The sequence below is a fragment of the Neofelis nebulosa genome, chromosome 7, assembly GCF_028018385.1.
Source record: "Neofelis nebulosa isolate mNeoNeb1 chromosome 7, mNeoNeb1.pri, whole genome shotgun sequence".
NCBI lineage: Eukaryota > Metazoa > Chordata > Mammalia > Carnivora > Felidae > Neofelis > Neofelis nebulosa.
Window position 1 is genome coordinate 56249433 of NC_080788.1, and position 12403 is coordinate 56261835.

General features: G+C 39.3%; 1 protein-coding gene across 4 annotated transcripts in view; it reads right to left on the reverse strand.

Moving 5' to 3' along the window:
* SLC12A1 (solute carrier family 12 member 1) overlaps positions 1-12403 on the reverse strand; it is a 105979-nt gene that overhangs the window by 31656 nt on the left and 61920 nt on the right. For all 4 annotated transcript variants that reach the window (XM_058737828.1, XM_058737826.1, XM_058737825.1 and 1 more), the window contains exons 17-19: positions 12240-12351; positions 3857-3997; positions 1228-1334 (exon numbers count right to left, since the gene is read on the reverse strand). In XM_058737828.1, the coding sequence (XP_058593811.1) occupies positions 1228-1334; positions 3857-3997; positions 12240-12351 (360 nt within the window). The remainder of the gene's footprint in view (positions 1-1227; positions 1335-3856; positions 3998-12239; positions 12352-12403) is intronic.

Genomic DNA, 12403 nt, shown 5'->3' on the forward strand with positions numbered 1-12403 from the left:
CTTTTATAATGTTCCTTAAATCTCTCCCAAACAATGATAAATACAATGCTCATTCTAGCAGGGGCCAGGACATAGCCTGGTATAAGAAGCACTGTGAATACATGTGCTTGTTTTGACGAGGTGAGGGTTTCTTTCCTGTGTATTACAGACTTTTAAAGTTCAGCCAGACTTCTCAGGGCACATTCCCTACCCTGTTGTATGGAATCAACAACAAAACAACAAAATATTCCATTTCCATTTTCAGAGCTTTTGACAAAAGATAGCTGTTAGCATAGCTAACATTGCCCCCCTTGAGACAAATATGGCTAAATATTTTCAAGACGGGAAGAAAGGCTCAGTTTTCTAGAATGGCCACTCAGGGTACTCTGAGCCTTTCCATATGTGAGGAATTCATTTTCATTTATGCAAAAGAAAGAACCAAGCCAGGTAATACTTTCGCTATACATGTACTATTGGAGGCAGCATAGCATTTTGGTCATGAGCTTAAACTTTGAATTTGGATAGTCCTGAGTTGGAATTCCAGCTATGTCACAACTGTCATTTTCTGCATGTTACTTAATTTTTAATGTCTGCATCTCTCCTTATAAAATGGGAACAGTATTAGCACTTACTTCAAAGTCTTCTTGTGGGAATTAAGTGGGATAATTTGTGTGAAGGACATTAGCCTGGTGCCTGCTAGTCTCTTAAAGACTATCATTATAACCCTTGTTCCAAGACTTTTCCAATATATAGATATTAGATGTCACGTCCCATTTAAAACTCACTTTTTGTCCTTAAACCAACCCAGAGACACTGATATATGAAAGCTTCATATCAGCAAAGAGGCATCTGAGGCTCAGGGGTAGTAAACTCCTTATCCAGGGCTCAGAGGAGATGACGACTGAATTGGGCACACCAGCCAATCCAAGATTCCAGGTGTTTTGAAAGAACACTTCCTTCCTTACCTAGCTGTCCTTTGCTTTTAATCTTATGAATAGGTTTTAAGACTGCAAATCTTAATAATTACCTTTTTCTTTGATACCAAGTTTCCTCCACCCTGCTTCCTCTGACACTATGATCCCCTCAAGTTCTATTATTTGCAGTGTTTCTTGCACTTTGGTAAAGAATTCAGAGTACCAGGGGAATGTCTTCTTCTCAGGCAATTTAATCTGGTACAACAGCACCTGTTATGTACTGCCCTGGTTAGTGGTTTGTAAACAAGAACACGTCCTGAAAGCCATCACTTACTGTATGATTCCCACATAGTTCTCAATCTCTGTCAGGGGAGCTTTCCTCCAGTTTTTTTTATATCCGATCACCAGAGTGTTGGGTTTCATTCTTCCTAAGCCCGAGGCCTAAACAGAGGAGATAAACACATGGGCAATCCTTTCCAGACCAGGAAACTACCACCGCAAATGAAAAATAATGTCCAAAAGAGCACTGAAGTAATGTTCTGAAGATTCTGAAGATTAGATTACATTTTAGAGCATGTCCTTCATGCCCGTACCCAAGCATAAAATAGAAAGATTAGTTCTAAATCATCTCAGCCATAAATGGATTTTAGATGACAGAAATGTAGCTTTTCTAAATTAGCAGTCATTTGCATTTCTTCTGACACACTCATTAAAATGGTTCAATAATTTAAATCAAGTGAGGGTCGGCTTAACTGTTGGCATGCGTGTTGTAACTTAGTGGTTCAAAGCTCATTTCCACCTGTTTTACCCATACTGTCATTAGCAATAAAATCCATGTTTGGAAAATTCTAAGATACAAGGATCACTGAAACTCGTACTTGTATTATTTATCGAAGAGTAATGGCGCTATGTCTCTAGGACCTAAGCTTCTTACCTGACAGTATCATTAATAGCCATCTTCCATATCAGGTTTCACTCCCCCTTTAGATGACAGGATATGGCTTCCAGTTAATTAAACTTAATTTGGCAATAGTATTGAATACCTATTAATTACAAAGTGTTATGTCAGGTGCTGTAGAAGAGCAGTGAAGCATATTCTTTGGCCTTAAGGAGTTTGGAATAAGGTGAAGAAGGCAAGATACACACAAATAATTATAATTCAAGTGCACATGCAGTAGGAACTCATATGGAAGCATAAGGGAAGAAAACCTGAATTCTAGCTGTGTCTTCATGGATGGCTTCAGGGGAAAGGTGCCATTCATTCCAGATCTTGCAGGTCAGTTAGAGGTTGACAAGCATGGAAAAGAGAGCAGTGGGAGTGAAGGAAGAACACTCTGGGTCACAGGAGGAGTGAAACCAATGACCAGAGCAGAACACATTAAAGGGGACAGTGGCGAGCAGGAGGAAGCAGGCATTGATGGAGGGTTCCTAAAATAAACTTTGCCTCCACATCTGTTGTGTTTCTCCTAGAAATGTCCAGGTGGCAAGATAACTCCTTACAGCCATCGTTTGGTGCTCAGCAGATACACGGCAGGATGGAGCTTGTCTTTTCTGTGACTACAGTTTGGGGATGTGGTCATTTGTACCATAAATTCTTAGAAGCAAAGAAGTCTTCATCCAAAATGGATGGTCATAATGGTCAGTGCTTCCCTTTAATACCATCCTGTCTTTCCCTTTGTACCCCACTTTTCTTTAAGGAAATTCAAGTGAACAAACTTTCTGCATTGTCGAATGTTTTATGGTTTCTTCTGATTAATATAAGACTTGCTTTCCAGGCCTGTGTCTTTTCTCTCCCTGCTTATTTCATGTCAGACCACCCATTCCTTATTGAAAAGTTTATTATTTCACCAATCTTCCAAGATAATTTTACCTTAAATGTGTAACCTTCCCAACATATTTCACCACAGGGCTCCTGAAAAGTAACTCACTAAAGACAATCAGCTTCTTAAAATGACACCTATTTCCGTGGTTTGGCAAATTAGTAACAGGTGAAAGGATGCTCATTGGGGGTAATAGGTCTTTCAGAAATGGCTTCTGTGTGCAGCTACTTTGCAAGAGTTCTTCAGGAATATAAGAGACAAGAATATACCAAATACTCTTAATCTCCAAAGTAGTACAGTTTATTTTTTCTCTCCTGACTGCATAAGCATCAGTGTCACCTGGACGTCGTCCTGAATTTTGTCATTCCTGTAAACGGTAACTCTGAAAGCAAATACATCATTCAGTACATATAGAATCAGGGCTTTCCAACCATATTAAAGCCAGAATGATTAGAAAGCCAAGCCCTACAGTTTCTTGGGGTCTCTTGGATTGTTTGAAGAATGGTTCACCATTCTATTATGATCAGAACTGGGGAAAGACTCTGTGTACTAATTATGGAAGGGGAGAAAAAAAGGAAAGAATAAGGGAGAAAAAGATAAGAGAACCAAGGGCTTCCATGTTGAGCCACAGAGATTATTACATTTTACTCAACATTCTGGAAATAATTTAGGAGGATAGGGAGATTTTTACGCCCAGATCACCATGCATTTATTTAGTTGAATCTAGCAGCTTGCCCTCGCGCCATTCATACAAGAAAAAAGGAGCAGAATGCCTGACTTGAGTATTGCTATATGCAGTATGAGATGCAAAAATAGTTTGAAGTTTTAATAGGATCCTGAATGTCGTCAACCATCAGAACAAATTTGCATTTCAATAAGTGTGGGGACAGAATGTATGCTGGTGGCCAAAGGCAACCTCATTTCCCATTTCTAGCATATCATCCATAGTTCATTGTAATAGAACCTCTCTGCTTTTGTTTTAGTTTTGCCTCTCCTCAGGAATTCGAAATGAGTTCCTTAACCATCTGCATTGATCTCTGATGCTGGGCTGCCTAACGGGAGCCATTCACTTTGGGAGCCTCATTAATAGGGAGTGCTAATTGTCTTTTGCCTCCGTATTCATTCCCTCAGTGTCAGCCTTACCTGAAGGAGACTTCGGACACCATCTCTGAAACAGTCTGCTGCCACTGCAGCATAAAAAGCCTTGATTTTGTTCTTGATAAGCCAGGCCTGCTTTTTTGCCATGCCGCTGTTCATCTCTTTAACACACAGCTTGCGTGGTCCCTGTACGACACGATGAAATATTGGTTAGAAGCCCTGCTATTATCCATTGCACTGCTGTTGTTTTCTAAAGGACAAAAATAGCCAGCAATGCCCCATCGAGTTAAGAAGTGGGAAAGAGGGAAAAACACCTCATAAACAGGGTTCACGTAGACTCAACCTTTTGGAGCAGGCCTCTGCTGCTCCCATCATTCACTTTCCACCCAGAACGTCCAGATGCATTAACACCTGTTTAATTAACTGCCTCATGCCAATGAAAGAAAGAGCTGAGGGCATCACGGCACAGGAGGAAAATACTGAAAATGCGAATGAAGAAATTCAGGATAAATACACAATCAACCTTTGACTCAATAGCAAGAGGTATGTTTAAGAACACTAAGGAAATCTCAGCTAGACCCCAATTTGAAGAAATGGGCAGAGATCTTGGCAGTCAGAACATGGTGGGTTGTCACTTTCCTTGTGTAATGTTGACCTACCCCCATCCAAATAAATTAAGATTTCCCTCTCACTCAATGAATTTCGTGGGAAAAGAAGTTCATATACCTGTGGCATAGGAAGAATACGGGAGCTTAATAGAGAAGAAGGTAGGTATCGTGGTGGTAGATGAAACATTTTATAATTTTAAGATTTGAGCTCTGGAAATTCATTTCAACTAAAAATTTGATTCTTTTTCTCCTTCCTTACAGGTCCAAGCCAAGTCTTTTCTTTGCAAGTTTCAAATCACCCCTAAAAGTGTTTCTGATGATCTATAATGTGCCTGATAGGATATGAATCTATTTTCCTAGGAAATTCTTCCAACTCATGAACAGATTAGGTATGTTGTTGAATTGTCTTAGATCTATTACAAGCTACCTAGGATCTTGACGAAACGCAGTGTGTAGGTCTGGAATGAGGCTTAAGATTCTGCATTTCTAACAAACCCCCAGGCCATGCTTGGAGTCACAGTCTTAGAGGGTCTTTGACTAGAGAGAAAGGGCTTGGGATGTATGAAAAAGATACCAGGATTTGTGGTCTGCAGAAGTGGTTTCAAATCTAAAATTGGCCGTTTGGAAAAAGTTAATTATTTCTGAGCGTTGCTATCATTTTCTGAAAACAGGGATAAAACCTCTAGCCTGCAGGGTTGTTTTGAGCAGTAATGATAAAGTGCCCAGTCTGATGTCTGGAATATAGTAGGTGCTCATTCAAAGTTGGATGATTTTTATAATCTTAAATGAGTTTTCACAATCTTGTTGGAGCCCCAGACCTATTTCTACCACTGTGTTTGTTCTATGACAGAGTTTTGAATTGGGAGCCAGAGCTGGTTCTGGCACTGGCTGGCTGATACCCTGGTGTGTCATGTGCCTTTTCTTGGTGTGGGTTCTACATTTTAAAAATAAGGGAATTGTCTAGTTTATCACTGTCCAGTATGATAGCCTTTACCCATTCGCTGTTGAGCATTTGCAATGTGTCTGCTCCACACTGAGATGTGCTGAAAATGTAAAATACACACTAGATTTTGAAGCCTTAGGATGGAAAAAAAGAATGCAAAATATCTCAATATTTTTTATATTGTGCATATTGAAATAATAATATTTAGGATGCATTACATTAAATAAAATGTATTAAACTTTTCTTGTCTCCTTTTACTTCTTTGATGGCTGCTAGAAAATTTTAAGCTACATATTATGTTTCTATTATGCAATACTAGACAATCTTTGGTCACTTCCATTTTAATATTCTATTTGAAATGGATCAGATTCGTTATGTACTAATTTTAGTATTTTTTCTAGAACTTGCCAGCTTTTCAGAAGACTTGTCAAAAACTTTTTAAAACAGTTTGGATGGCTTACATTAAAGTTACGAAACAAGAACCTTCAAAGATGATGGGTAAGTAAAGATACAGGGAGGACAGTTATTAAGCCAGAAGACCTAAATTAAAGAAAGATATCCCATTATGGATAAAATTCTGCTTAGGGTTCTAGAATGTCCACGCATTTTGAACTATTAGTTCTCTTTGGGCACTCTAGACTCCATCAGCTGCAAAGAAAGAAGAGATACTTTTTCAGGGAGGCTCAATGGTAACAGTATCCATGTGACAGAAGAAGAACCAACAGCTAGAAAAGGTATTGGGCCTTCAGTATATTGAGTTGTACCACAATGACTGTGCACCCCTGGGGAAAGTGGCATTGATTTAAATAAATGCAGTCTAATGTATGTCTATTATTGTTACAAAAATCCAGATTAAGCATTAATTGTGACAGAAAGATGTACTTTAATGCCTAAATTTGCCATATTGAGAAGTCATAAAAATATTTCAGACAGAATCTCTCTTTGCTAAAAGCGATTATAGTATCATTGAAACACACTTACTAATGTGAGGCAAGGCTGCAATACAAATGTAGTAAGGAAAAATAAGCTAACAAAGAGGGAACACATACTGGAATATAATTACTCTCAACATTGAAATATGTCATAGTCACAAAAATGGATTTTGCCACTCAATTAAAATATTATAGAGATTAGCTCAGTTAGGATCCAAAATATGAATGCGTAAATTAATTCAGGATTTGAACAAAGAAGCCCTAAAAGTCTTGTATATATTATAACTTTGACATTGATTGAGAAAAGGGTAAAGAAATTCTAATTATTTAGTCTGGAGAAGTAGTTGATGGGATGCTACCTCAAATAAATGAATATTACGAAAAGAATTTGCGAATGAGTTCCAACATCATTAGGATCAAATAGAGAAATTTGGGCCAAAAGCAATGTTCTTTCCAACTTTCATTTTTCAAGACACTGAGAGTCTTACTGCTCTGTCTTTGCTTTCATTGCCGCTTTGGTTGGAAGTGTGGGAAAGAGAATTTTTCCTTTCCGATTTGGTCCATATTTCATCTCACCATGTGCCTAGTGCCCATTCTCAGGTCATTTCATTTTCCCTGCATTGTGCCATGTCACTCTCTTATGAACATCATAACAGAGCCTCGATGACTAAAGAATAATAGATGCATCTATAAAAATGCATCAACTTGGTGGTTGTGAACATTGAGACGAAGAGGTTGAAGATAGAAGAAAAAATGAAAACTTTAGTTTCCTCTGGTTCATCTGTACTTGAACTGCCCTCTGCTGTGCCAGAGTTAGGAGTTGGTTGTGTTCCCTGAGTTTTCTGAAGAGTGTCTTTGAATTCAAATAGAGCTTTAGGTTTTATTAAGATGTTTTCTAAATTTTAAGAAAAAAAAAAGAGAGAAAGGAAAACAGTAAGGGTGAAATTCTGTTAAAAGGGGATCTACGTAAGGAAGCTGGTCAAAAGCTATCTGTCATCTCCTTTACCATGAGAGGAGAGCAGGACAATCAAGGTTTAAGGAATGTGAAAGAGTAGGCAAACATTAATCAAAATAGATCTACATCTTGGCACACTTATGTGAAATGAGTAGAAGAATGCCAACAAACCTCAGGTAACATTGCCTTTGGAGAGGGAGAGAGCCATGTGCTAAGTGGTTTTAACAAGGACTTCAGCTTGAGCTGTGGTTTATTTCATTTCAAAAGTGAGTAGGAACATTTATGACAAAAATGTTAACAGTCATTAATTAAAAGAAGTAGGATATGGGTGTCATTTTATTTTATATAGTCTAATCATATGAAATTGCCTGTATTCAACAGTTTGGACCAACAAAAATGTAAATTTCATATGCTTCGACATAATATTTTTCTTAATGTTTCAAAATAAAAAATAGAAACAATCTAAAAAAACTTTATTTTTCAGCCACTAGAACAGCACAATGTACTTAATAAAAGATACCACCATACACTTGAAAGTCTTTTGCAATTTTAAGACAAACAAAATTTAGAAAAGAGCTAAGTATTGCATTTGGGGGGCAATAAAGGCTTTATCTGATTTGCATTCTAAATCCCAGATCAATTGGATCAAGTTTCCATCTTTAAAGTATATTTGTCTTTGATTTGTTTTCATAAAAATTACCCTGCCTTTAAACTAAAGCTGTGAAGTATGTGAGTGAGTGACTGTTGAGGCATGCATGATGCCTTCTCGCACGGGGAAGGTAAATGTGAGATGGCACCAACTGAGCAAGGTATACCCAGAGAACTAAGGGTACAGAAACCCAAACTAAGTCATTGTAATGATTGATTTTATTATCGCTCTAACTCCTATGAATGAGATAAGTGAGGAGACTAATTGACAAAGAAAGGCAATGTGTGTTTATGTTGGGAAAAGAGGGTAGAATTGGTGGAGATTGCAACCCCTGACTTAATACTTGCTTGTGGCTGAACCCCTGAATTAGACTACGCTTGACAATATGAGAAGATACTAGAAGGTGGATTCCTACTCCCTCTGATCTTTCTATGGTGATAAGAATGAAGCACAGAAGAAAATTACTTTTGTTCAGATTTCCTTTTCAATGTTTTATATTTTTGAGAGAGAAAGAGACAGAGGCAGAACGTGAGCGGGGGAGGGACAGAGAGAGAGGGAGACACAGAATCCGAAGCAGGCTCCAGGCTCTGAGCTGTCAGCACAGAGCCCAATGCGGGGGGCTCGAACCCATGAACCGTGAGATCATGACCCGAACCGAAGTCCAAATGCTTAACTAACTGAGCCATTCAGATGCCCCTACTTTTGTTCAATATAAAGCCTCTGGGATATAAGTATATCAATGATTTATCATGTGGTAATTCAAAGGAGAAGAATAGCCAGCATTTTAAGTTACCAAGCTGGATTCCTTAAAAGAGATGCCCATATTTGTCTTGATGAAGGTACCTCTGAAATCTTAACGCTTGTAGCAAAGAAGCAAGAAGGAAAAAGAGGCTCTGGTGGATGAGTGTAAGAGTTAGTTGAATATTTGGAAGGATACAGTGGGGGCTTGGGGTTCAGCCAAAAGAATAACTCTTTAAATTCAATTCAGCAGCTTTGAGGGCTATGATGTCTAGTCCTTTAAAAATGTCTCTGTTGTTGTGCTCGCTTCGGCAGCACATATACTAAAAAAAAAATGTCTCTGTTGTAGGGGCGCGTGGGTGGCTCAGTTTTGGTTAAGCGTCCAACTTCGGCTCAGGTCATGATCTCACAGTTCATGAGTTCAAGCCTGGCGTCTGGCTCTGTGCTGACAGCTCAGAGCCTGGAGCTGCTTCGGATTATGTGTCTCCCTCTCTCTCTGCACCTCCCCCAACTCACATTCTGTCTCTCTCTCTCTCTCAAAAATAAATAAACATTAAAAAATTTAAAATGTCTCTGTTGTAGAAAATGGCAGCTGGGCCACACACTTTCCACCGACCCACCAGCATCGAAATACCACTGAGCTCTGAGTCTTGCTCCTTCCTTGTAGTGTCACCACATTTCAAGTTAGCTCTTTTTTAAAAAAAAATTTTTTTTAACGTTTTTATTTATTTTTGAGACAGGGAGAGACAGAGCATGAACAGGGGAGGGTCAGAGAGAGGGAGACACAGAATCTGAAACAGGCTCCAGGCTCTGAGCTGTCAGCACAGAGCCCGACACGGGGCTCGAACTCACGGACCGCGAGATCGTGACCTGGCTGAAGTCGGCCACTTAACCGACTGAGCCACCCAGGCGCCCCTCAAGTTAGCTCTTAAATAACTGGAGGCCAGCAGAGGGTTGGAGCACAAAGCCAGCTATCCTATGATTAGTTGGCAGGAATACGTATCTTACTGTTCTATCATGATCATGTTGGGTACCTAAAAAAGTCCAAAAATCCAGTGTCTGGATCCGGTTTCCTTAAGAAAGGATGCTTCCAGTTTTGTTGAAAGGGATAGATTTTTGGAATGAAATGGCAACTATGGTATACCAAAAATAATGATTATGAAAATAACAATAACAACAGTAACAACTATAATTAATTGAGCATTTACTGTTTGATAGATGCTGAGCTGGCACTGGAAAGATCATCTGATAGAATTCTCACAATAGCTGTGTAACATAGGTGCTAATGTTGTTATTATTCTTCCCATTTTCTAAAAAAAGAAAGAGCATCGAGGCACTGTAAGACTAAATTACGTACCTAAGGGACTCACAGCTAACACGTGGCAAAGAGTGATTCAGAACTTGACCATGTGTCTCAAAAGCCCATGAGCACCAGCTTCCCAGAGTTAAAAACTGCATTGTCACCTCTCAACATTATCTTTTCTTATTTGACCTTTCCCATAGGTTGGCCTAACCACCAATAACTGTGCTTTCGGAAAAAGTTTTCTGGTGGTATGCTGACCTCCCCCCCATGTCACTTTCCATCTGTTTCTTTGCAAAGATGATTGACGACGAAGTCTAGAGTTGAAAAATGCTGACAGCATCTGCAGCCCCAGGAGCTCACAGAGAGTAACTAACTGGAAAGTCATTAACTGATGCAGTAACTATTTCCTGTCCCTGAGAGAACCTCAGGACCTGGGAGCATGACTCATGGGCCTTATTCAGAGAGACCAGCACAATGATATATAATGTGGTTCAATATACCTGTCAGACAACAGGGCTATTGGAGGCACAGACAAGGATGCTTACTTCACGTGATACTCCACAATCACGCTCTTTTATTAGAGTGAAAGCAGCAAAGGGTTAATTAAAAGCAATATCTCTTGTCTCTATTAGAAGACCTTTTCTCCCTTGCCAATATAGGACTGTTCATACTCTCAGTTCATTTCTTCTGTCCTAAAGATTTTTTATTGCCTGCTAAACTAAGTTTTCTCTAAATTGCTGGAGAAGAAAAACACCCCAAACTGCTTATTCCATCAAAACCAGCTCCTGTATTATATTGACCAAAATGAAATTCAGTAATCCAGGGCACAAAAGTTGATAATATAAGAGAAGGGTGCTTGATAAGATTTTTAAAAATCCTCTGGAGTCACAGTTGGTCATTACTTAACCTGTCAATCTTATGTAGTTGGTAGGGTGCCTTTTACTCCCCTTCTGGATAATTGCATTGAGTTCTATTGTCTCCGTTACTAGCATATGAGCACTTAAAGGAAGGAGAATGTGACCAACTTGCTTCATACAGCAAGTATTAGAGTACTGCCAAGTATAAAAAGATGCCTAAGTGCTGGTCATGACGATGTGCGGTAAATTTGTCCCTGCATCATGGCCCAGCTGACTGGCCCCAGAGTTACACGGCTTCCTGACAGCCCTATTCCTGACAAGGACTGGACGTTTGGGTAGTGGTACCTGATTCTATCAACACTCCCAAGGACACAAGTCTGCTAAGGCTTTCTCCTCATGAGGTAATGCAGAGCACAATCCGGTGGCCTGGACTGACATCCTGGTTCTGCCGCTTTCTTATCATGTGACCCTATGCAATAATTCAATTTTCTTGCATCTCACTTTTCCAACCAATAAAACGAAAAAAGGCATTCTTTGTTCCTTCCCACCTCACTCGGCTGTTATATACCTCAAATAAGAAAAACTAGGAAAAAGCTTCAAAGAATTGATAGGTACTATAAAAATCCATTGAAGGAGCTAAGAATTTTGAGTTGTGTGTATGTGTATGAGAGAGAGAGAGGCAGAGACAGAGTTTGAGGTAGAGATGGAGGTAGAAGGTGTGAGATTGGTATGGGAACACAAGTAGAGATAGGCTGATTTGGAGGACTTGGACTTACTATTTTATTAGAATTTTCATGCTTTCTCCTCACTTTAGAGGTTGGTAATTGGTCAAGAATCATGGTTAAATTCTTAGCATCTACTTTTAATACCTCCTGGGAAAACCATCAATAAGTTATCATTAGCCTACTACACACTTCCTAAAAAAAAGGAATTCATTCAGCTCCAAATGTTTATCTAAGGCATGGGAAACTTGGTTTAATTCTCTAGATATCTGTAGTGTCATCAATTTTATTCAAATATTTAATCTAAATTCTATGTGCTGTCATTTCAGGACATTATGTCTGGTTTTCTCCTCATCAGTTAATCTATGTAATAGTACTCTCTGGCTCATTCCGTGCTTTTATATTTCTGTGGACAGTTACCACCCCAAATGCCTTCATTTTATTTCTGAGCCAATTCTCTTTTTCTTGTCTCAAAGGCCATCATTTGGAAATATTTATCACTTTTAGTTGGTCTCCCATGAAATCTGAAACATTTTTATCTACTTATTTAAATTCAGGATCACGGCCTTTGCTAGTCCTTGCTCTATGAATCAAGGAAAAGGGCTCCTGTCCAAACTGCCTTGCCATTTTCTTATCACTGCCTGTACGCACTTGGCTTGCCTAAAACAACACAAGGTGAGCAGGGAGGGAAAGCACCTTCCTGGGATGAAGTGGCTCTTACCACAAAGACTTCGCAGCAGATGCAAAGGCCACTGTTCTTGGTAAAGGCATGAGTAATGTCCAAGAGAGCAGGTCTTGTCATCGGTCCCCCTGTTAAGACAATGCACTGGGGCCTGGAAATGGAGAAAAGAAGATGTGAAACTGGCCGTTTCAAGAAGCCTATGA